The sequence below is a fragment of the Venturia canescens genome, chromosome 6 (genome assembly GCF_019457755.1).
Source record: "Venturia canescens isolate UGA chromosome 6, ASM1945775v1, whole genome shotgun sequence".
NCBI classification, from domain to species: domain Eukaryota; kingdom Metazoa; phylum Arthropoda; class Insecta; order Hymenoptera; family Ichneumonidae; genus Venturia; species Venturia canescens.
This window is the reverse complement of record NC_057426.1, coordinates 14,172,433-14,199,381: the sequence shown is the minus strand read 5'-3', so window position 1 is coordinate 14,199,381 and position 26,949 is coordinate 14,172,433. Positions and strand designations below refer to the sequence as shown.

General features: G+C 37.1%; 1 protein-coding gene across 7 annotated transcripts in view; it reads left to right on the top strand.

Annotated features, from left to right (window-relative positions):
• The window catches only part of LOC122412042 (uncharacterized), a 53,819-nt gene that overhangs the window by 5,678 nt on the left and 21,192 nt on the right, over positions 1-26,949 (top strand). For 2 of the 7 annotated variants that reach the window (XM_043421289.1, XM_043421290.1), the window contains 4 exons: positions 11,185-11,361; positions 11,844-11,953; positions 16,717-16,881; positions 17,247-17,330. In XM_043421289.1, the coding sequence (XP_043277224.1) occupies positions 11,185-11,361; positions 11,844-11,953; positions 16,717-16,881; positions 17,247-17,330 (536 nt within the window). Of the gene's footprint in view, positions 1-4,954; positions 4,999-6,319; positions 6,346-11,184; positions 11,362-11,843; positions 11,954-16,333; positions 16,534-16,716; positions 16,882-17,246; positions 17,331-25,415; positions 26,048-26,949 lie in introns of those variants that run through there. The other 5 variants (XM_043421292.1, XM_043421293.1, XM_043421291.1 and 2 more) reach the window with 5 other exon arrangements.

Genomic DNA, 26,949 nt, shown 5'->3' with positions numbered 1-26,949 from the left:
CATCTTCGTATCCGCACGATCGTGAGTCGTCTCATTGAAGAGGATGAAAAGGATCAGTAAGATGTGAACTTTGCCGGCGAATGACAGACAGAAAAACCAAAATACAGTGCCCTTCGTACAAATGTCCTATGTGTGACGAGCATCGCATATATTTGTGCGTCGATTGCGGAGACGATGATAAAAATAAAATTTTTTGTTCATGTTTTCATAATTTTCCATTGAAAATATACGATTTGTCCTACAAAAATACTATTTTTACAATTTAATGCCCATTTAAACGTTCCACTTCCATTTTTCGATATCGACCAAAATTATAGATGAGTTCAAACTTCAAAATAAATATACTTTTTTTACAGTCCATGAGAATTCTATTTTTATCTTAAAAGTATAATTTCTAAAGAGTAAAACAGCTTTTGATTTTTTACCATACGTCAAAAACTTAATTTTCAGCAAATTTTTTTGTAAAATTATTTCGTGAAATTTTTTTTCACGTCGTTTCTTGACGACTTTGAAATCGTAAATAGAAGACAATAACGATTCGGTTATTTATAATAAAACATGTCAAATTGAAGTTTGACGGGCGATTTAACTCGATCCCCTTATAAAAAGTTGGTGAGTAACGTCCGAAGTTGGTCACCAACGAGGGGCATTGTTGTCGCTTTATTCGTACTGTGATTGGCCGCTGGGGCTTTCAAATTTGGAGTCTTGCTGTCAGTTTCATGTTTACTATCAATTTGGCAGTGGTGTATACGCGAGTGGTTATAAGCTTTCCTTGGGCGCAGCAGCGCTAATAAACCCCTATACGCGTGCTTCAGCGCGCCCTAATATACCCTAGTCCCCTTCTAAAAAGTTGGTGAGTAACGTCCGAAGTTGGTCACCAACGAGGGGCATTGTTGTCGCTCTATTCGTACTGTGATTGGTCGCTGGGGCTTTCAAATTCGGAGTCTTGCTGTCAATTTCACAGTTGTTTACTATCAATTTGGGCAGTGGTGTATACGCGAGTGGTTATAAGCTTTCCTTGGGCGCAGCAGCGCTAATAAACCCCTATACGCGTGCTTCAGCGCGCCCTAATATACCCTAGTAGCTTAAAAAAAACGTGACCGATAAGTTATTATTTTTGGAGATGTGACCGTTGCAGGTTTCAAATATAACTCCATTGTCCTAAAAAAATGTATAATAAATGAAATATTACCGTGTTTTTTTCATCTCGTAATCAATATTGTTGAAATAATCGATTGTGCTTCGGCTCCCGCCGCTTATGAAAGTTCATTATCTGTCAAAGCGAAACAGAATTGAATCGATATTCCCGGGAGAGCCTGTGAAAGATAATTCGGAATACGTGACAGTAAATCGGGCTGCATTCGAAGGGGCCATAGAACGAATCGGTAAGTTTGATGCGAGGCCTTGAATTCGAAAGTATTCCGATGAAAAGCGCCCGATGAAAAAAAATGCTGCATCGCAAATCGATTCAACGATAATCCAATTATCTTCGCCGTAAAAATTTCGCACTTTATTTTTATCTTTAATTCATTAAATTTGAATTTGTCGTTGAAAAATAATACCGTGACAAAACAAAATGAAATAGGAGGAAAAAAAATTGAGAACAATTGAGAAAAATTATGATAACTAATATAATCGGTAAACAACTACGTTGAATCGGATTTAAATGCTGATTGATCATTTGGAACAAACATCGGAGACAATTGATTTCAAATAGAATTAAATAATTAAAAAAAATTTAAAGGAGGTTAATCGCTTTGGGTGGAAATAAAAGTAGATTATTCAATCTGTCGCAACCGCCGGAATGTTTAACCCGAAGTAAAGTAGGGTAAAGCATTCTGTAGACCTTTTCTCAGGGAACCGATTTACTTTGGTTTGATAAACAATTGAGATTCGTATCCCCTGACGAGATTGCAGATTTGAATATTCACCAGAACTGCATTGTCTAAGCAGTCGCGATTTAGTCCGCGTGCAAAAACGAATAAGAAATAAAAGAACAAAAAACAACCAATTCCGTTGCTTGGAAAAAGTCGAGAAACCACCTTCCACGGAATCACTTGAGAATAAAGTGGATCTAGCGAGTCTGGGAAAATCGGAGAATTACACGACAATGGGTCACCAACTTCCCTCTTTCACACCTACAGCTCACAATTTCGTGCAGTTGAGTACTAGTTCAATGCTCCACATGTTATCATAAATTTCGTGCGAAACGAAAACAGAAATCTCATCAACGACCATCATGAGCAAATTTGTATAATTGATGCATTTGGCTAATTAGCAGAAAACGAGTAACAATTTCACTTCGAGATAGTTTAAATTTTCATTAGAATCCATTCGAGTGTGAGTTAATTTTTCATCCTTCGTTGTAATCGAAACAAAATCTGAGTTCGAAATAATCAGCTTTTACATTTACTTTTTAAACCCCCGGAAGACCATTTTTTATTTCATGCATCAAGTCCTGACCGAATGAATTTTGTTTTTCAAGTTTTTCGTTGTTTTGTCTACTCATGAGTAAATGGTTGAAATCGACCTGACCGCATTGACACAATCTGAGAAAAATGAAATTGTAGATAAAAACGAGTTTAGTTCTTTGCAACTATCTAAGGGAAATGGGGGTAATTCCGACCTCCTGAGGGAAATTCATTTATAACGAATCATATGATGAAATTGCAAAATAAACTTTAGATGTATTTTACTCTTTGATATACTGTTTACGATTTCCGATGTAAATTATAACTGATAGATAAAAAAAAATTGCTAGATATTTAAAAAAAAACAGCCCTCCGTAAATTCAGATTTATGCCGAACCTCCGGGGTTTCCCGGACGGCCCTTGGGCTGAATCTAGATTCTATTAGAAATTGCTGCACATATCGCAAACATATTTTCGACTCGTACTTTCGCTTGTGCAATTTTGAGAGCCCACATTTCACACTCGATTCACATAATCTAGTCTTCGAAGGGTGAATTTTCATATTTTTTAAAAGAAAAACAACTTTTTTTTTTCACATCGTTCACTGCTACATTTATACGCTCAATATCATACGTTGGTTTTTTCTTTTATATGAATTGACGACGTTACTAAAATTTGAAAAAAAAATCAATCGATTTGGGGTAAGAGCAGAATGTCCGGACTTCCTCTAAGCAAGCCGTTTGGAACTACCCCAAATTGCGAAATTTCACAAATTAATTAATAATTAAAAAACAGTAGAGTAAGCCCAGGTTTGAACTGCGTTAATGATCCTTATATGGAAAAAGAATATTAAATTAATTTTTTCATAATATTGAAACCGTTTATCCCGTAGTTTCATCAATTTATAGGCAAAAATTATATCAAAATGTACGAAATTTTATGATCGGTCTTACCTCGAAGAAAATAAATTACTCCACGCCTCGAACAAAAAATTTTTGAGATATGACAAAAGAACCTGTACATGCTAAAACGGGTTACGAATCAAGAGCATCGCGAAGCTTTGGTTACGACAATAAAACATCAACAAATTGAAGACAAATTAATTCTAAAAATTTTTTTTAAATGAATTTGACTATCGAGATTCATATTAATATTTATTGTTGAAGCAACTTGAAGCGAATAAATAATGCTAGTTCAAAAAAAATCATTCGGTTCATTCGGTGATTTCTTATACTCGTGAACAGGAAACTTCCATCATTTGACTAAACGAAACCAACGATTCGGCATCAAACAAAAAAATTGTTGGACCTATCAAATTGGCGTCTAATAAAATTTTTTTCGATGCAGGTTTAGCCAAGTTCCTCTGAGTCTTTGCGCAAACGCGATGGAAATAGGTTAAAAAAGAATGAATGCAGGAAACTACGTATTTGAAGGAACGAGAAACGGAAACTCGGCTCATTTGATTTCTTGAATTTTCATTCGATCACGAGCCTGGAGAATCCTTCGGTTTTTTAACAGTAAAAAAGAGTAAAAAATAATAAAATGTCGTCCGTACCGGTAAAATCGTCACAGCTGCATTGGAAGAACGGCTCATACAGCGGGAGTCATTTCGACCGGAAGCAAGCGACCGTTTGTCAGTCACGCGTGATACGATGACGCGAGAGTTCAATAACTCTGAAAAAATTAGGATGCCACACGTGAGTTAAGTTCGTGCTGTTTCTCGTCCACCAGACTCGGAGCCTCGAGAGTCCCCGGTATATTCTTTAATGGTAAAAGGTAATTGCACAATGAAGTATTCTATCAAACCCATATCGAACAATGGGATACATCGTGGGCAGTGGGCACGAGGGAATAACCGGAAGTACGAATAGGTGCCGCGAGTCAAAGAGGGAAGGAGATCCAACCGCGCTGAAAACTTTTTCATTACTCGAATGCTTGTTCTCGTGGTTAGTTTGCCTCCGTTGAGTGAAGCCGCCGTTATTTTTCTATCGTTTTTCTTCGAATTCATTCGTTGAAAAAGCAAAACGCGTGCAAAAAATTCAGACGGCAACCGTGACCCCGACAATCGAATCAATTTCTTGACGATTTATGAATTGAAATTGATGAAAAGTTTGAAAAACATTTGCGAATCATGCAACGTCAAATGAGTGATAAAAATGAATTTTTTAATCAAAATTAAACGACGATATTGACTCTGATTGTGCATCGTAATTTTCTAATTCAACGAAAGAGTAGTAAACTATCGTGATTAGAGTGTTGAAATTGTAAAAAGAAAAGATTACACCCTAATGTTCATTGAAATGATATCAAATGTTCGACGATCGCTTATCAAAAATATATTCTCTTCGAATTGATCGAAAAACAAAGGTTTTTCGTTTTAGTTCGACAGATAAAATTTCAATTTAGCGCTCAACTGTACCGAGAGAAAATAATCAGTTGAATGGATGTTGTGCGATTGAATGAGAAGAAATAGTGTGTTGTGAGGCTGGAAAAGAAAATAGATTTTCTTCATGAAACCCGGAGAGGTGAAGAGAGCAATTAAATTTTTCCTCCTACGAATGGTGCTCTGTCGAAGTCACGAGAAACGGTGAGACGTGAAACCGCGACGAAATTTTTTTTCGCTTTGTTTTCTCATTTCTTATTGCCTTTTTTCTCTTTTCGTCTGTGGGATTGTTCGAAAGAACTCGCGTCCGCACACAACTTGGTTCTTTTATTCGTGCTAAGTAACTCTAATTACAGAATGAGGAAGGCGAGAGTTGTTGCAAATTGCACGAACCTTAACAACAACGTGAAAATACGTCGAGTCTATTTGAGAGGTGATGCACGATTGTCAGTCGTCATCTGCATGAACGCAACCGCGAAAAGATCTAAAATACAAATCGTTGATTTTCCTTCCCTCCGCTTATTTATTTATCGTTCATTTTTTTGATGATTCAAATCGAAGGGAAATCCGGCCTCGAAACACAACAAATGAAGTAAGCAAACGTTTTCCATCGCTTCGATTCCATTCCCTCGGTTCCGGAGCCTAATAACGTTATTCATCAAATTCTCTCATGCGAGCTTGTTATTTTTATTGACCCCGTTCGTTATACGCTTTGATTTTACATCTGTATTTATATAATTTGTATTATTGTCGAGCGTGCCCGAGCAAAGTTGACCCAAATCGTGAATAACGTGGCATGGATGGACGTTTATAAATTGTATGTTACGAAGCTCGCCTTATTATTGCTTAAATTCATAAGGAACGGATTTTTTAATCAATTTGAAGGATAAATTTCATTAAAAGTTTGTCACGAGTCGATGAAATAAAGAGAAACAATGAGAAGAGGAGAGCAAAGCTTTCTCGAGATGCTTCGTGAAAAATTATCACGAAAAAAAAGAACGGTATCGCGGTTGACAGTAACATGTGGAAAAAGCATTTTCGATTGCCTGCAACCCAAAGAAAGTTATAATTGAATTTTATTATGGTACAGTGCTCGTGAAAAGTGAATTTTATTGAAAATTCTGAAAGAGCAGAAGCCTGGCGTAAAAGGGAATAAAAATCCGGAGATGCTGGGACAGTCGATAAATATAATAAGGCGGCAGAGTGGCGGAGACACTTGTTAAACAAGTGTTGGAAAGAATTTCATGGAACGAATTTAAAGAAAAAATACGGAACATGCCGCCGCTCGTCGTTGCTGGTGTCTCACATTGTCGTCGGACTATTTAATTTTCTCTGTGCCCGTGTATTTTATAAACGTGCGTTAGTTCTCTTATCAGTAGACAGGAGCACGAATGAAAAGCAGGTGAATAAAAAAAGCGACCGCTTGGCTCGACGTCTCGAATGGTGCACAAATAACGAGAAGAACGTCAGTCGCTTCTGCTCACGTAATAGCGCGCACGGTACGATCGAATTTGTGGTGTAAAACGGCTCGGCTGCTTTCATGAAAAAAGGGTATTAAAAAATTCAGAGATCAATAAAAAATCATAAGAATGTGTTCGATCGCGAAGAATCTTTGAAGCGAGGACGAGGATAATCGATCGTTAAATATTCGCCAGCGAAATAATTCTCGAGCAAAAACATACTAAGTGCAAAGTCCTCGGAGGAATTTCGTCTTTAATTGCAGCCCATCTTTCACCCGTTTTATTTTCCACTCCGCTTTTTGTACCGCGACGCCGTGTGCAATTCTTTTTACGGTATTTCATTCATGCGTCGCACACAACTCAACGAAACGTTGTAACGCGTAACGGTTAAATCGAGAGTCATTATTAATGCGAAGAAGAGAAAAAAATAACACGCTTATTGTCGTTATGTAAAATGAATTACGGTATAGACCGTAACGTTATGAAATTTCGCAGCCATTTCTAGACCCGGTGCAGAGTGCGTGGCTTATGTATAAATATGTAAAAAATCGTATAGGGAGTTCCGAGCTGTTCTGCCACTCGGGACTCGTACAATAACCGACGAATCTTTATTCTCCTGTTCATCCGAAGACTCGAAAGAGCCTCGAGCAATTAATGCGACAAAGAATTAGCACTTGAGATTTCTTTTTATGTTCACTTCCCACGACCTCGAAGAATTTTTGTTCTGTGCACGCGAGCAGCACGAAATTGTCGCGAAAATGGGCAGAGAAGTGAGTTAAACGGAGTTTCGAGAGTTCGCGCGGCCTCCCCGATCTTTTTATCGGGCTGGACGTCCGGAGAATGAATTTGAAAAAGCCGATCCATCGATTCACGCTTTTGCACAGCGATCGAAAAAATTAAGGTGTGGCGGCTTCCCAATGAATTTTTTCCAACTACTTTTTCTTCTTCATTTCGAAGTACGATCGTTCTCGCTCGTGGGATAATCGTTGCTTAAGAATTACTCAATTTCGTCTCACTACGAAAGGCGAAAGAATGAAAGACGATTGTGCATCCTACACGCAAGACTTATAAATAGTTACTGAACTTCACGTGCCACAATAAGCTAATCGCGTGTAACAATGGAATGAACTTCGCATCTGGCTTTTGAATAATGAGTAATCGACTGGTCATTGACGCCGTGTTTTAAACTGTTGATAAGTAGATTTTCAAAAACAGTTTTTTTTTCAAAGAAAGACATGGAATTTTTGCCTGACCGAATCTCGAAAAAGGAAATCACAATTAGGTTGGAAATAAAAAACACAAAAAAATTAAAAAACAAGAGAATTCGAAAATATTCGAAAAAATATCAAATTCTACTGATAATAGAAAAAAATATTTTGCATTCTGCAGATTGCAAAATATTTCCCCCCCCCTCGGACTACGAAATGAGCACGTTTCGCTGCGTTCTATGAATACGTTTTTTCTTCAAAGCTACACCAGAGCTATTGTTCGCAAAAATAAGTAGTACGTCAGAAGAGTCTTTGTAATATTCTCGTGCGCTGTACAAATCGCGAATGATAGTCACAAAGTGAAGAAGCCGAAGAATACAATGATTCATTGCGCTGGATAAGTTGAGCATTATCATTTTTTTCGCAATAAAATTCCAAAGCGAAAAATGTACTGACTGGCAATTGGAAAATTTGTAACTGCGTTGTGCACCGAAATCGTTGCAGGTTTTAAGGTGGAAAAAATAATGCAATTTGTGGGTGAATTAAAAATGGCCCCCGCAATAAAAACCGTCTCGAAATTGTGTAATCGAACGTTCGAGTACACGATTGGCTAATAGGAAATTTGAAACTCGGGACATTTTTTTCAAGCATACACTTGAACCACACAAATGCCACATGCGTTGCAATGCGCATACGTTGAAAAAGGAAGAAACAAAAGAAAAAAAGTATGTACATAGATATACAGGAGAGGCAGAAAGCGCTCGAAAAATTCAGTGAAAGTTCATATAAAACTGCGGACAAGGAGTCGGTGAGTCTGTGTATCAGTCGAGTGATTACGAGAGGAGCAAGAAGGGGGAGGCGCACGGGGCTCTCGAAGATTGTATACCTGTGACGTAAGAATCTCGAGCTTACCTCGCGTTGTCGCTCTTTTTATCCTCGTTTTCCTCCATTTTACGATGCGTCTTTCGTTCCAAATAAAACCTAGTCTTTTCATCGTAATCGTTCGTTTGTGCTCTCCTGAGAATTAATCGCCTCGTGAATATATTTATTTACGTGTCTATCAGGGAGTATGAACATATACGCGTTTATTCAGCCTCGTACCCGTGCGGATACACGCGCGTATATGAAACTCTTTGGTTCTTTGTGCCTTGTGTACTGTCACTTTCGAACGGTCAGTCGGGCACAGAGCGAAACACGCCGTCAGAAAGAGCACAAACGCCAAAGCAACCGGTGGATACAAAACACCACAGCGCCTGAAAATTCCTTCGAGCCTGTTGCCACGACGAATTTTTTTTTCCAAATGCAACATCTGTGTGAGAGTTTTGCAATAATCGCGTTGCGAAGGTGGATTCGATTGAGGATTTTATCGAGTGAAAAGAACGACTGAAAACTGGAGGATTTGGCACGAGATTCTTTGCACCGCAACACTCGCAAAGAAAAAGCGGAAAAATGGTTGGTGAACGCCTGAAAAAGTGCGTGGAACAATCGCTGGAAAATGGATCGGTCGTGCGGTTATTACGGCTGAGAAACTGAGCTCGCAGCTCGAAAAACGGAAAACCGGGATCGCCGTTGTCCCCTTTTCCGCATGGATCGAAACCCGACAGTGCACCAGTCGAATAAAAAACAACATTTCAACGACGAAACACAAACGGTGACCCCGGATGACAATGGAAATACGAGAACCGGAACCACGCATCGTTGAAATTGACGCGAATTCTGTACCAGACTTGGAGCGTATGATCGTCAAGAACTGCACCAATTGTGATAGCCTGACCTGTTTTTTAAAAATGAAAAAATCGTGCTTATTTCGAAGAATCGAACTGCTCAAAAACCTTCGATTCGAGTTATTTGAACATCGATAAATCAACAAAATGTGGGCGTCGAACAAAGTGAAACACCAAACATCCAGTCGTCTTTCTGTCGATAAATGAAAAAGCCATCGAACTTTTCATCCCGACAAACAGTCACTGGAAAAAAAACCATCCACAAAATTAGCTCGTGTGCCAGTGAAAAAACTTTTGAGGACAAACCATTTGACAAGTGCGAGCACGAGAAATGTCACGAAGAATTTAGAAAAATATGAAAACATTTCGAGAAACCGTGATAAATATCAGAATGAATGTGAGCCGAGGAAGAAATCATTAAAAACTTCGAACCAGAGGGCAGCAGCGAAGGAAAGTTACAAAATTGATTTTCATGGAGTGCGAAATTTGGTTCGAATTCGCAAGTAAAGCACACAGGTCAACATAAAAAATCGAATGACCCCAAATTAATCGACGATTCAGCCGCATTCCTGAGTGCCACGAAACACTTTGCTTCGAATGGTGAATGCTCGGGTTTACTTTGGTACGTAATATCTGTATAAATGCACACCTGGCGATACACAACGCATAAGAGCCCGAAGCTCGTTAGATCGCGTGTCGGATTGAGTAATAGCAAGCTACGTACTGTGGATTACTGGAAGGGAAAGTTGCCTCACCATTTGGCAGGCTTTTTCACCTGTTGGACAAGTTACGCGTCATTTATCGAGCGCCAATCGTGTAAATTGTTCGAAATAACGAAAAATAAGTTTCTCGAAAAGCATGGACTCAAAAACAGTGATTATTCCAATCCGAAATTCGTGGACATTCGCAAATGGCTGCTCCGTCGAAAGGAAGCCACAAACAAAGTGACAGAGCACGAACCAATTTTAATCGGTTCTCAATGATGGAATAAAATCTCTCCTTTTCATCGACAAACATCGCGAATATTTGCTGAGCAAAATGTTGTTTCTGCCAAGTTTATTCTCGACGGTAATGCTCGAAAATGATGTGACACCTCGCGGTGACAATCGCTACAATTTGGCAACATTCATGGTATTCTTTTTGCTCATAACCATCGAAGTGGTGATTGTGAAGGTCGTCACATTCGAGATGGAAGGGGACGAGGACAGTCATCCAGACGATTCGGCAGTTTCAAGGTTTTTCGATGGGGAGGATTGATTTCTTTTCCGGAACCACGGGTCGGTCGAACTGTTTTGAATTTTTTTTAAACCAGCCGCACATTATTTCGAATTTATTGTGAAACACGTCGAAGACCGTGAGTGAAACAGATTTAGAGATACCGATACCGATCGTCAGGTCGCGAACTAACTGACGAAATTAAAAAAAAAAAAGAAGAAAAAGAAAAATATGAACAATCTAAAAATACGAACCCCAAACTGGATTCTAAAGGTGTTACAGTTCGTTTTTTCTATCAATGTGAACAGTGGAAATAGTGATAACGTTTTATTTTAAGAACTATCCAGATTGACGCTCTGAAAAAAGTCATTTTTTTTTTTATTTTATCGTGCGAATAAAGTTCGACGAATGAAAACAAATGTCTCGATGTATCACGTTCGTGAATATGTAACGGGCAAGCTTAGCCCGGAAAAAACTCTTTACGAATAACAAAATTAATGAGATAGCTGTACAGATTTTGTACCTTTTTTATTCTTAGCGAAATGACGAAATGTTACTCTCGTCTGTTTTATAATAAATGATTTTTTTATAAAAATTCATTCGAATACTTTTCGACCTTTGAATTATTCAAAAACCTTGATAATTATTATTTACATTTAATTCTCACATGATTTCATAGTTTTTTTCACGTGTCTTCGCCGTTCTCATCACAGACTGGAGGGTTTTTTTTTTTTTTTTTTTTTTTTTTTTTTTTTTTTTTAAAGAGTGTTGATTTTATTTCAGGAAAAGTTCAAAGAGTGTCCTTTACGACGACAGCCGTTGCGCTTGTTGTCTCAAACCTTTCTTGGTTGGGCGGGGCGTCGAGTGCAACGACTGCGGTGCAAGATCGTGCAGAAAGGCTTGCTGCCGCTGGGACTCGCTGGAAGATTCTTGGTTCTGTCTGTTCTGCTATCACAACAAGTAAGAAAAATCTTACAAACCATTTCCCAAGATGTTCTGTTCCTTCGAAGAAAATTCATCGGCTGTTCCGTCCTCTTGGTTTTATTTTTCTCAGAAAATTCATTTTTTTTTTACAATCTACAATTTTCTACAAGTTGCGTTTTTGACTTTACTAATTTGGAGAAAAATTTCTCTGTCACGACGAAATTTTGATGAAACGATGCTAAATCGTTGCTGCTGCTAGCACGAAAAGTCATTTTCATTTTTCCAATTTTTTGACGACTTTGCAAACGTATATTCGATATCTCTGTAAATGGATAATCGAAGATACGATTTTGGCTTCACTATTTACGCCTTCGAATTTAGAACTTTATATGAAATTTTGTTAAGTGACAAAAAATTATCATTCAACCTTTCCAAGTTTTCACGGTTTTGTGAATGCTCATCTTTATTCGTAAGATCGGATCACGCTGGAATAATGATGCTGTAATTCTGACCGGCAGGGCCTGGGCAAGAAGAAGAGAAAAGTGGTTTCGTAGTTTCGGGGGCCTGTCATCAACCACCGAAAACAGCAAGAACTTCAGCACGGCAAAGTCCCAAGTTTACGACGAAGGTAAGTAAGATTATGAAATTCCACCGTTGAATACTAATAGAGTATTTAAATACGGAAGGAAAAAACAGAGAAAAAAGATGGGAAATTCGAAAATCCACTTGATAAACAGTATAATAAAGATCAGTTGTATATGATTAAAAGTCGTAAATATATAGCCGATTCGTTGACGCGGTTCGATGATCAAAGAATTATATTTATAAATGAATTGAAAAGCAGCCTTGAAGAGTGTTGAATATCAGAAATTTTAGAGTTTCGATTCATCTGCATTATTTCTTGGCGATGCAAGTAAAGGGGGTTGCATGTACGCTGAAAGACGAGTAAACGAATCCCATACCTGGTGAGATCGAGAGGGTTCCCTGAGTTAAGAAAGAAGTGAAGAAAATTTGTACTGCACAATTCGCGTTGCATGAATTATTTATTCTCACTCGAGATATATCCTCGCACACATATACCTCAACGCATAAATATGTATAGGAGAAATACGTAGCGCACACGCGAACTCTGGTACATTCCAAAGTGTCCCGGGCGAATGAAGCTGAAACACACGATGCACGGATACGAATATAGTAGAAAAGAAGGAGAGGGAATTAAAAGAAACAGTAAATGTAAAGGAAGGAAGAGCCTCGCGATGTATATAGAGTTACGAAAAAGAAGGACGTTCGCCGGTAGAAAGGGAATAAGAGCAGAGGAACAACGGGAGAGGGAGAGGGGGGGGGGGGGAGAGAAACTGTTGGATAAAAACATTTGACCCTGGAATCGTTACGAATCGGATGCATCTTCGATGCACTCGTATCCGAGATTCCCTCAGCGGTCAATAGTTCGTCTACCCCATGAAAGTACCTCTTCCCCCTTCCTTTTCTCCGCTACTTTATTTCCCGTCTTTCGGTTGGTTAGGATTGCCAATTGATGATCGAACGCCGCGCGGAATTCCGCGAGTACCTTCTCGAATATTGTATCGAGAATATTTAGAATAGTCAGAAAAACGACTCCTGTTTTCTACCAACGAACTCAAAGAACTGAGAACCAAAATAAGCTCCCATGAAGTTTCCCATGAAGCTCCACTATTTTTTTTTGTTTTTTAATTTTTTTAAAAATATAATAATCGGACACAAAAATAAATTGCTTCATTCGAATTCGTGCGTAGAAAATAAAATCTTACTTGTAAAACTGAGAATCTTTTTTTATGAATATTTTGAAAAACTATGATGTCACCTTAAAAAATATGCAAAACATTAGAAAAAAGCAAACTTTTAATGTGACCTTCGGTAGTTCCAGCACTCGCTCATATCCATACTACCTAATTAATGTGCATAATTAACACTGAAAAATCGAAATCGACCGCTCGTCTATAAAACATAATGTCCACCATGCATACGATCGAGTTTTAATGTAACCGTGATCGCGATATTATTATTCCATGAACCCACTCGACCCCTGTGCCTTGAATATTCCACGATTGTCGGTTGCAATGATTATTGTGGGGACCCGTAGCAAGATGCAACCATTCGCGTTGAATTTACACAGTGTGATCTTTGACATGTGCTGTACATATACATGTTCCATCCATATTTTTAATCGATTTTCTGCACCGCATTCGTACTGTGGCAAGAGGCATAGCATTATTGGTAAACAATAGTATTTTGCTTGGAACAATGAAAAAATATGTAGAAAACTCCTTGAAAAACCAGCATGACCAGAAAGCTCAAAATTCTGAAATTGCTAGCCAGTACTCGATATACTTCCGAAAATTTGTAATACCGAAATTTTGTGAACTGATTTATTATTAAACCGAAACGAAAAATACACTCAGGAATAAACGATTAAGGAAGTTGAGGCTGTACAGTCATTTTTTTTACCCAAAAGTGATGACCTGTACCTTTCAAAAGTTAGGCCAGTTTACAGTTTGGCAATGTTGCATACACTTTAAAGAAAAGTTGGGGAAAAAAAGACGAAAAACTGGTGAAAGCTCAGTCGAAAACACGAACAGTGACGATCCTAGCCTCAAAAAACTGCACGAAAAACAGATTATTATTAATATAATCTCAGCAAATCTCCTAATAAATCTGAAAAAAATTGACATTATTCGGCAAGCCTTGCTCATGTTGCCCAAAAAATTTCATATTTTTAGCATCATTTTTAACGGAGATATCACTGAATGTGTCTTGACTTCCATAAGATTATATGTTATTTGGCCCAAATTGTTATTGATTTTTCTCAGCAACGACGCTCCTAAACTGTCTGAAAATTTAACTGATTTTTTTTTACACTTCACTTTATAAGATGCAATTATAATTCGGAGTTCAAAGCTTTCGTTAATCCGACGAATCCTTCATGAACCTTTATTATATATTTAAACTTTCTGATATATTTGATTTTCTATAATAAAAATTTCGGACTTGAAGGTATGTTAAATACTATATATTCGGAGTTTTGTAAATCGTAGTACTGATCGTTCGAATAGAGCTTCTGTCTTTTTTATACTTTTTCTGAAGATTGCCTTGTATGTGAAATATCGTATTTGTAACTTTTTATCCCTACTCGTTTACACATCATTTACGGCCTCATCATTTCGGTTTCATCATTTACAATCAACGGGATCGGCTTTCGCATTTGCATGATTTGCTCCGATTCTTCGTTTTTGTCCAGTGTAAAACCTGCCACCGAAAATAAACCATTTTTTGAAAGATTCATTGAAAACGGTTCATCCGCTCTCGAGTTACAGTCAAACGTACCAAAAAACTTTTCATTGCTTCCTGAACATACGCGAGTATCCACAATAAAACAAAAACGAAAAAAAAAATAAATAAATAAAAAATCAAAGATTGAGAGAGAAATTGAATGATCCATTGACGAAGATAAAAAGAAATGATCCGTTGCGATATATATTTGTATAGCAGCACGGATGAACCATCACTGCGACCTCGACCGCTGCACTAGTCCTATTGGAAGTGTCAGAGTTGTTATACATATATATGTGAACCAGTAGAACCGTTACTCAGCAACAGAACGTAGAGAAAACATATACGTATACAACATCGCAGTTAGAGAGCTCGTGTACTTGTTTTACCGGTGTTTATATATGTATATGTACGAAGTCATGTACGTGATGCAGGTACGAGGTTGACTATCCTCCCCCGCACCGACTTGACTCGTTTAATGCTCATTGTTCCGATGCGCTTCTGATCCTCGCAGTTCCGCCATTCTCTATTACTCCTATCAGGCGGGTTCATCGTTAAACTGTAGCACAGCTTCGCAACTTTGTTACCATGTATAGAAAGATTTGGAGTACTTTTCATTTTGGCTCGAAAATTCAAAAAACAATTTTGTTTTCGTTATTAGTTTGCTTTGTTTTCCAATGATACCGAAAACTGACGGTTAGAAAAAAATTGAATTTCGGTACGGACAGAATGAGATGCTTTTGGAGAGCTTCATGAACCAATGATTATTTTTCTCTCCAACTTTAGTCGCACTCTTCGAACAGCCTTTTTTCGAATCGACGATCAGGTTGTTCGGTTTTGTGTTTTGTCTTTGTTGTTGAATGCAAATTAGCCTGTTCCGGAGTACAGAAAATTAGTTGCATTATGATCGGGAAAACCGTCCTCGAGGATCGTCGACTCTCTGGGAGAGGTCGCATTGTCATGGCGTATCCAGACAAAAAAAGGAAAGAGTGAGAGAGAAAGAGCACGAGAGAGAAAGAGCCGTGAACGTCGATGTTGAACCTCAGTTCTGCTCCAGTACTCTCACGGGCAACATCGTATGGCCCTCGAGTACTTTTATCGAGGAACAACGATCATCGAACTTCGTTATTCAATAAATAAAAACACATACGAACGTACATGTGAACGCGGAAGAAAGTATCTGCATCTCGTACGTCTCTGACTCATCTCGCCTCCGGTCACGGCTTCGGGAAAGCTTACAAAAGTTCGGTCCACAACTCATCTGGAAAAAGGAGAGAGACCGACTCGTGCATTTGTACTTTCGCCAGTGACTTCGAGAAAAAATGTCAATCCAATTTGTGTTCTGCTCATAGCAAATCTTTGCCGTTTCTCAAGTTTAGTCACTCGATTAATGAAAAATAAATCAGAAACGAGAATCGGAGAAAATTTGAATCCGTCGATTTTCACTTCAGTTTATATTCAATGTAACATTTGATACGAGTCATTTTATATACGTGTGTGAACCTCGCGGGAGAGTAGGAAAGTGGTCCGTTAGTTCGAAGAACCGCACGAGATCTAATATCGATTTCCTATCAGACAGTTCGCGGCTTTTGATACGCCTCAACAAACTTTGCTCGAACGCGCACGTGTTTCGTTCCACCCACATTCGAAAGCTTCCGACGATTTTTTCTCGACTTCTCACGTGCTAAATGAAACCATCATTCGGCTGGGATTGAAAAACTCTCGGCGAGTTGAATTCAATAAATTTGCTGGGCATGTTTAGATGGCTCGTGAGCTCAAAATGGTTCGAGTGAAATTTGCGAAGTGTTAGTCCATTTAATAGGTTTCTTGTGATGGATTTGGAACGCATATATCATTTTTTTCCCCGTTCATTCGCTCCGTAAAACAAGAATTCGCGGATGAGTAAGTTTGACCATAACAATAATCAGAAGCACTTTTTTTAATCTTTATCGTACCAAAATGTGAAATTGTTCGCATTTCAAAATTTGGACTATTCTCCAACTTTCTCTAAAAATAAAAACTGTCAGGACGTTTTAAAAGCTCTTTTTCGATCGGTGACATTAAAATCGTCGTTTGTTTTGACAGGAGCTGAGCATGTGGCGATCCATGCAGAATTGGATCTGGCTGCCGGTGGTCGTAGAGAGGGAGATTCGATGGAAACTGTTCGTGAATGTGTGGAGAAAATAGTGGAGAGTCTTGTTGGCAATGTGGACGACACACCGATCGATCGCCTCTATGATCATCCGGATTGTAAGTGTAAAAACCAGTTGTTCTCGTAGTCGGATACAGATAGGAAAAGGACGCATGGATCAATTGTTAAATTCATAAAAGAGGAGGAAATTTGACCAAAGACTCATGAAAAACGATCAAAATATGGAGGTAGATAAAATCAAAAGGGCGAATAAAGAGTAGAAGAATTGTTAACGTATAACAATACAATTGGTTCATACTAACAAACAAAATAACGTGATGACTCGTCCTAAGATTGGAGCCATCTCAAATGAGTAGAATCCAAAACTTGTCCTGTATTTTGACAACTCAAAAGAGTGTTAGTACCAATTAACTAGCTAACGAATTACGATTAGTCGACTAACTCACTAACGCAAAATTAACAGATGATCGGCTTTTCGATGAGTACGCTGCTATTTTGGCGAGCACACTGACACGTCTGGCCATGTCCTTGAGGCAGTGCCTTGGCAGTAAGTATGTAATGTAAATATTTGTAGGAATAATTTTGTACAAATTGCATGGTTCTCACGATATGAATATATCTTTTCGCGGCTTTGCAAACGTCACTTGCAAACGTACTGCTTGGTAAGCTCGATGCAAAACGTGCCAGTTTAGACTTTTCCCGCTATCGAGCCTGGTAAATCAGAAGCACTAACTTACCGGCAGAGTATTATCATAAAATTAGCAATGCACTAATAAGCTTTGCCAGACTTTTATTGCAGAATTAATCATGACAATTTCCCCTTTAGTTTCATTGCTGTAAATATCCAAGCCCAGTGGAATTTTGGAGGACACCAAATCCGATTTTGATCGAATTCAATATTAATCTCTGCACCTCCATCGAGCATCGAGCTAAGACGATTTGTTAACTCTATAATTCCATGAATAAGTGCAAAATTTTATCGAAGGAATCCTAGAAAATTGAGCACTTCTCTGGAGATTCGATAAGTTAAACTTTGTAATCTGTGCGATGAATTTGATTCTAAAATTTTACAAAAAGTGCAATGAATCGATCGTCTTAAGGGAGTGTAAAAAAAAAATCCGCAAAAAATGACTTTCCAACGTTTCTTCACGGAAACTTTCAGTCAAAAAAAAGTCGTTTTTTGATGGTTTGGAATCCAGAAAAGTGAAAATGGGTTGGAAATTTCAAAGAATTCAGCATTTCTAATGTTTCCCTCTTTACGAATTTCCTTGTTTTGAGACACGTAATAAGCAGATTTATGTTTGTGTGTGAGCAGATCCATTACTTTTCGACCGCAGCCTGCGCGCTTGAGTCAGCGATTTGGCTGCCGATCATTTCCAGAAAAGTAGGTTATAAGAAAGACAATCCCCCAAGTTTGAAGTCAACTCATGGAATTTTGACGGCTGTAGAATTTTTTGAAATTCTCAAAAAGTCAATTTTTATTATCTTTTCATCTTTTGCGATTTCGGATTGAACATCCTTAATTCATCGACGGAAATAATTTGTCGTGTTAGCAAGATGCGTACAACTGTTCACTTCCATAGCGTATGATTGCACACGCCATACGTTTTTTTATACTTTTATTCCAACTTGATACAAAATTAGAGTAAATTTGTTGCGTGTAATTCAAAATGTCAATGATAACGCCATAAACACAAAAAAAATGCAGGAAACTGAGACACTTGAAAAATTCACAGCTCACTAACCAGCTAAAACCCATTCTAAAAATGTTCAGTATTGTTTCGTTATAAAATGATGTACATTCCCTGAAAATTTCAAGCCATTTCATTAAGGTAGGAAAAATTCCCAGCTATTTGTGAAAACAGCGATTTCTCAGAAATCAAGTAAATTTGAGATAAAAAGGAAAGTGGTAATATATAAATATTCGTGTAAGCTGTAATAAAATATACCTAAATAGAAAATTTGAGCCGTCCTAAATACGTCTACTTAAAAAATAACCGCTGCGACAGCGTTTCAAAAATACGAGAAACTTTGTAAAAATAGTAATTTAAGAAAAGGGTGCTATTTAACCGGAGTTTAATTTGGAGTGAAAAATAATTTTTTTTCAAAAGTGAAACAAGTAAAATGCCACTCCATACGAGTCTTTAAGGAGGGTGGATCGCGACGTTTACAATGTTGCCATGCTAAACCGTGTTAAAAATATGAAGAATTTCAAAACAATAAGAATTTGATAAATGTATTCTTTAAAAATATATAAGACAATGTAAGTTTTTTTAGATTCTTCTAACACATAGCTCTCGAGTGATTGAGCACTAAAGTTCACGTGTATAAGCATAGAATTTACATACGTATATACAGTAGGGCGATTCAAAAAAAAATTTTTTTTTGTTTTCGATTGCAAACAGGCTTAAAAGTTTCGTGTTGGTGTAAAAAGGCTCCAGTTAAAATTTGAGCGCTTAATATTAATATTTAGATAGTCCGCATCGCACTTTTCTATTTTCCATAAGAATAACATTGGAAATTTTTGTTTTGCACATTCTGATCTTTACTGCAAGCCCATCATGTGTCATATAAAAAATGTCTTCACTTGTTCTTGTAGAAAATCGCACACTCTATAAAAAAAGTCTCTTATGATTTTTCGTTAAACCTAATAGTTTAAAAGTTAATAGAGATCAAAATTCAATTTATCGCAAATTTAACGGTTTTCAGTACAGTACAGCAAAAACTTTATGGTCCTTGAACTCGGTCTCTCATTGTTAGAAGACATTCATGAAGAATTGTTTACAGTAATCCAAAAAAAATCGAATAGTTTAGAAAATGTTATTAGTAGAAGTTTAGAAAATTTTTTATGTAAAAAAAATCTCGTTAAGTAAAGTACTGTATTTAATTCTTCTTATTTTCTTATAGCCTCCGTACATGTTTTAAAAACTATTATGGTTAAAATCAATTTTCAAAATTATAGTTGAGCAATCGAGTTGTCTCATGCATATCAATGTGCCGATAAAAAAAAAACTTTTAGACCCTATATCGGTAATATAACTATTTTTCTACTAGGTGGAGTTGTGGATGAAGTAGTTTAGTTTGTTGATTCTTGTAAAAATAGATATTGGTGTTCCTCAGTGTGCATTGTTTTTTTTGTAATATGATTTTCATCAAATACTGAAAGTTATTTTTAATTTTTTTTCTCAGAGTTTCGCTGGCCTTATTATTACAAAAAATGATGAACAAATATTCTCTAACAGACTAAATTTAAGATAAACACAAATTTTTCGCCAATCTTTTCCTATAAAACCATTAAATCCGCTACAATGTACTTATGGAAAATTCTTATGGAGTTATTCTTATGGAAAATAGAAAAGTGCGCTGCGGACTATCTAAATATTAATATTAAGGGCTCAAATTTTAACTGGAGTCTTTTTACACCAGAAAGAAACTTTTAAGCCTGTTTGCAATCGAAAACAAAAAAAAATTTTTTTGAATCGCCCTAATATGCAGGTATATGTTACATCTCGTGCATAAGACCTTCGATTTAACGCCCAATTATTCGAAAACCATGTGGTAAAAGAATTTGAAATAAAATTGTATTTGTATCCTTGATTCCAAAGAATGTTGTCACCAAATTTTATCAAATTCTGGTTATTGTGATTTCGTGATCTACCCTCCTTAAGCATCATAGAGTTCGCATGAAAAAATCATGAAAATGGCTTAAAAATTAATTTTTTAAGAATTTCGAAAAATTCTACAGCTATCAAAATTTCATGAATTGACTTCAAAATCGAGGGATCGTCTATTTTTATAATCCGCTGTTTGGAAAAAAATCGGCACCCAAATCGCTGACCCAAACGTACAGGCTGCGGTCGAAAAGTAATGGATCTGCCCATGTATAAACATCACATCCTTCGGCCATCAACTCTCATCATGAAAATTATGTAACTAGTGACACAGAAATCACGATTGTCTGTTGCATTCATTCACCATGACTCTTCACTTTTTTCTCTTGTAATAATCGTGTATAAAATAATGTTTGTGCGATCTTTCCATATAAATAATCTACGTTTGAAGTAACTCGAGTCTGCATACGTTCAACAAACCGATTTCCGATTAATTCATATCAAAATGAAAACTAACTATAGTTTTATCCAGTGACTAGTTTTCGGAGAGCTCGAAGATGAATAAAAAAAAAAAACAATAAAAACCGATGAAATATCAAATCGATTAGTCGTTTTCATGATATTTTTATTCTGTTCTATCACTCGAATCTACAAAGAGTGTTAAGTATTGTTTCAATATCAAAGTCCGATAGTAGAATGCGATAAAAAAGAGTGTCTTCGATGTGACGGACTGCACAAGAAAATTCCCAAGAAAAAGGTGCGTGCACGTCGCTCGATTGATGATCACGACAATTACGTACCTGACGCAAGCGAACCCTCATTACCTATTGAATTGTTTTTTTTTTTTTTTTTTTTTTTCATTCTTCTTCTTTCATTCTCCCCGGTGTTTAGTAGTTTGCCTCTAATTTTCATATCATCGAGCTCCGGGATTTGAAAGGACGAAAAAAAAGAATAAACGTTCGAGTCAGCAACGCACGTTGACTCGTAATTATCGCGACGCTGGGCTATTAAAAATCTTCCATATTTATTTTTTTCATTCAGTACGTATCGAGGCTCCTCGCATGAACGAGCATTCTTTTTTTTCGAAAAGAATTGATAAATTCAACTCAAAGATTATTGATAAATTAATCAATAAAGTTCCTGAAAGTCGTGATTTATTTCAATATTCCGTATAAACAATTCTGTTCAATAAAAACATCGCGATAGCTTGTAAACGGGATGCATAAATACCAAAAAGTTTGACAAAAAACAAGTGAAGTTATGCTAAATTTTCATTAAGTTGAACGCAAACGTCACGAGAGCAAAAATATTGTTTGAACATTGAATATGATAATTCTTTTCCATTCGTCTTGCTCCTTGGAATATTCTGACGAAAACCTTTTTTATTTTCGGTAAGTAAAATAATGACTTTTGAAAAAAAGAACCAATCGATTATTTGGATTCCAAAGAATAAACAACAACTCGACTGAAAATTAAATTTTCCAGTTTCTTGTTATCACTTCAAATTTTCACGTCGAAAGTTGATTTTTTATCTATTGATAACGATCAGAAAATGGAACCTTATCTGGGTGTGTTTGTCTCCTGCAAACCATCACTATCATCGCAACTTGAGTCAATTGCTTGGCTTTGATCCTATAATAATATCGCAGATAGAACAAAGCTTGATAGAGAAGACCCACAGTGAGAGTTCGAAAAAGTGGGACAAGTAGAAACCTCCCTGCTTAACCGAAATCCTCGTTGCTTATTCGCAGAAAATAAACCAAGGAATAAGGCCACTAGAGACTGAAAGAACCGACTATTCGTGACGCGTACATTATTATCAGTTTAGTAAGCAAACGAGGATTTTATCTTGTAAACGGGATGTTGTAAAAAAAAACTCAAAACATTTTTCTTTTCTACGGTGAAACGCTACTCAAATACGAATGAGAATGGGTGGCAGCCAATCCGCTGTGATGCTAAGACCCGGTAGGCGTGGCGCCTCCCTCCGCGCTCTTCTATACAGACTCGCCTTGGATTGGTTACCATTTATCATTCGTTTAGTTTATCCCCGAGTAACGAGTGGAGTGAAAAGAAAACTAACGGAGACTTTTCTTTTCGAAATTTTTTTTTCTACTACTTCCCTTCCGAAACTATTGGAATCCTTTTATTTTAGTCCCAATTTTGGAGAGCTCTTGTATCGATGGGTACACGGAGAGAAAATTTTACTAAAAACTACTATGGTGCCATAGAAGTAGGGTTCTATATCGGTAATATTTATTAATTCTTAGGAACACACATAGAAATTTTTTGTAAGGCGACTCGATGAAAATTGATGAGTGATGTCAAAATAAATACATCGGTACACGTGTATACCGGTATATTATCGTACAATCGCGAATGAAATTCTGTTATTTACCATAGTAAATTTCTAAACACTTTGACGTGTGATCGATGCTTGTGTTCGAGCTCCTCAAATTTTACTACGTTCAACTGTAAACTTCAATTGTGAAAACAGCACTAAGTATAGCAAAACGGCATAATAATTCTACTTGCCAGTTCATCATCGAGTCAACATAAATTTAACAACGTTTCGTTGGTGAACTATGTTAGGAAAAAATAGCACAGTTTAAACCTTTGTCACAGAAAAATACGCAATTTAAAAATTTTCATTCAGAATTGACTTGGAAATGACAATATTTATGGTAAAAACCTTCAAAATGGGCGATATAGAACCCCAATACCATGGCAGCATTGTAATTCTTACTATTTTTTTCTCTCCGTGTATATGTATTTTTCGTACGAATCACTTTCGAATTGGTGAATGAATTATAGTTTTCAAATGTCCACGATAATATTTTTGAAAATTTGAATATCTTTAGTCACCGAATCCATAACGACTTTCTACGTCTAACTGGTTTTTTATCTCCGGCGCAGCTTGAACTTGAGATCGTTTTCGGCAATTTCTAAAATCTCCATTATACCAGAAGTATACTAAACAAATAACGGGGAAGGAGCGCCACCGAGATTCTTCAGGACCAGTTTCACTCGTCGGTGGATGACCTTGAAACATTTCAAGTGCAGTGTCGGGAGTGTATAGCTACAGAAAGTTATCGAAATTCGATGACTCCTCAAAATATCTTCTTATTCGTGAATGTTTACTGTGAAGTTTCTTTTCGAATTTGTTTTTTCAAATATATTTGTGAAATTATTAAAAACTGTATTTCGTTTTTATACGTAAAAATGTTTCTTCGTTTAAAATTTTTTTTTGAAATTCGATGATTGCTTTCTAAATTGAATTTGCAAATAAACTTCGAAATGTAGGACATTCGTGCGAAGGGGGTAATATTTGAATAATTTTCAAATTCACGCTCTTCCAAACGCCTTATTTGATTTAAGGCTGGAAAATGCAATAATAAATAAAAGGAAAAACAAAAATAAATGCAACGAGCTAATGCAATTTTTTATCATCGTCGCCGATTTGAAGGCGAAACGAAAAATAATTCGAGCAAAGCGTGTCAAACCGTCAATTCGACAAGGTCAAGAGTTATCAGTGGTTCTCCGAGCGAAAAGTAGTTATAGATTGGCAAAAGAAAATGCAGCTCGTTCACAAAGTAATCATACTTGAGAATTTATACTTTCACAGGTATTAGGGAAAAAATTTGGAAAAAATTCCAAGAGACGTTGAAATCAAATAGGCACCTCGATGAAAAATCAGGACTCTAGTTTAAAGATCGAGAAATGAGAAATTATGTACATGTGCAGAAAAGTCTATTGCCTCAAAAACGCAAAAAGGATCAGCACTGAAAACAGAATTTTGTTAATACAACAAAATTGATTCAACCATTGATTATTTATAGTTCTTATACCGCTGTTGAAGTGTACAGATTTTTGGTTGTATCTTGAGAAAATAGCTCAAAAAACATTTTGGTCAAATTTTGTCCAAATATTCCGATTTAAATTATTCGTGCTATTGAAACAACAAAACAGTTGTTCCTTACAAAACCATGTTTTGTCATGTACACATAGTGATAGAAAGCAAAAAAATGTTCAGTTATTCGCATTCCCAGAGACAAGCAGAATATTTTGTATTGTACAATGCTTCGTAAAAAAGCATACAAACCTTTTGTTCGAACAACAGAACGAAACTACTAAAAAGTTCAGTATATAGTTAATTAGCTGACTTATTTCTCTCAGAACAGAAAAATGAATTTCAAGCCACATTTAGTTCGATGAAATATTCCATCGTAAAGTCATATGCAATGATCAATTTGTTCATTTTATGATAAAATATGTAACAACGCAAACAAAACTTTGTCGCGCGAACGACATCTTGCAATAATTTTGACTGTTCACTGAAAATGGAATTTTGTTGATTCAACAAAATTCATTTGGTCAAGATTTGTTTTGTCGATTCACCCATTGATTATTCGTTTTGTTGAGGTGCGTATCTTTGGCTGTATCTTGTGAAAGTGGCTCGAAAAGACATTTTGTTGCATAAACTATCGATATTTGGTTGATTTCTCAGGATCCTTAATCAGCTGATTAAGCTTTTGTCCTGCCAAATATTTCGATTTAAATTATTCGTGCTATTGATTTAACAAAAATGTTGTTCCTTACTAAAAAATATTTATTTCCAAAGTTTGAGTAAACGCATCATAATGTGGAGAGAAGTGGGGAAAAGAAATAAAAAATACCACTAAAGAATCGTAAGAGCAGTCAGGAGTCAAAAATAGAATGAGGACTCGTTTGAGAAGATCGGAAAACGAAACGGCGCTCTTTATTTCGGAGAAGCCCATAGCTGGGATTAAACTGTGCGTACGACAATTCGCGTACGTCTGACACAGACTTAAAAAGATGTTCACCCACATAATATCGATGTACGTACATAGATATCGAGAATTCGTCCCCCACTGGAGAAGCCTTAGAGCGCTAATGTGGGGTATCGTATGCCGGTGTTGGTCGCTCTTGCTCGTTCACCTATTGAAACGTCTCAGTCTCGAGACTCGGTCTCGCGAGTTCTCCGGGCGACGAGATAGCACACCTGACAAGAAGCGAGGAAATATATTGAGTTAAAGAGAGCGGCAACTCTTAAGCCCGTGCATCATCTCGTACAGTGACTTGGCGGATTTAAAATATATTTTCTGTCATATCCTCGTTTTTTCTCGATTTTCTCCCTCCCCTTTTCTTCTCGATTTTTATTCATTGCGCTGAATTTTTTCCCTCGTTCTGCCGCATCCTCCGCTCGCCCAGGTCGATCTCGAAGGCATCCGCGGCGGGGCCTCGCACAAAGTCGGTCGCGAGAAAGAAAGAGAGTGAGAGAGAGAGAGGGATAAGCCCCCCAGGAGTTGTGCATACCTGCGCTCACGAATTTCCCCCCTCGGCCAACACTCTCCCAAGTATCGTCGACGTCCTCGACGTCGTGACGACCAAGAAAGAGGAAATATGCCGCGAAACTCACCTTCTGCCGATCAGTAACGATCGACCCACGTATCGACACGCCACGTGCATTTTTCCGCATTTCGCACATATTTTTTATTATTCCCTTTTTACCTCCAGCATCGTTTTCAAATTGATGCTTTTCTGAGTGCGCGTATTTTGTGCTTCTTTCACGAAAACAAAACGACCCACGAGCATGAGCGAATCATATTCCGTTCAACGAAATGTTACTCAAATCGTGAGAAAAATCAATTGAAAATTTCATCGAATTTTCATACGCTATTCATGGGCTGAGCGAATCATTTTCCGGAGCATGCGAAAAGAAAATCTTTCCAATACCAATTAAACGACGAATTTATTCACCGATATATCCACTATTTTCTATCCGTTTTTCCTTCTTTTCAATTAATTCAAAATTATACTTCTCCTCATGTTTTCCATCCGAAAAAAATAAAAATTAAATGATATTTTTTATTGAAACGACCTACGAATTTGACTCCTTATAAATCTACCGATAACCCGACGTTCCGATCGTTTCTGGAACCATATAAGTGAGCGAACATCAGGCACCATTATTCCAAATAGATCTCACGAGTGTCACGAACCTTCAGTGTTAAATGTGGATTAAAACTTCGACGTGAAAAGCCTCGCGCACTTGTGCTGATTCTGAACATTCAAAGGCGTCGGATTCGAAATTGAAAAAAAAAAAAAAAAAAATTGGTGCGCAGCACGTCCATCACTTTGATAGACGCGTATCCGTTGCGATGTTGTAGTACACGAATGCCCGAATAGACCACTGTGCTGCACAGAATACGTAATAATATGCGCGAGGAGTGGAAAAAAAAGAAATCACTCTTGTGTGCCGGTGGGAAGCCTTGAACTCGGTCCAAAGCTACACGTAACTGCGTATCCAGCCAGTTTAACGATCGTCGAATGTGAGGAGGAGGATGATGATGCTTTGGAACTTTGTACTTAAAGTTAAAAAATCCGAGTATTTTATGGTCTTGTACATTGAACGAGTCATTTGAATTTTCTATTTGTTTTGTTTTTTCACCATCGGGAAATAAGACAATATTGAGTAGCCAATCGAAGGATCGAATTTGAAAAAAGGAAAACATAGAAAAAAACGTTCATTTTGTA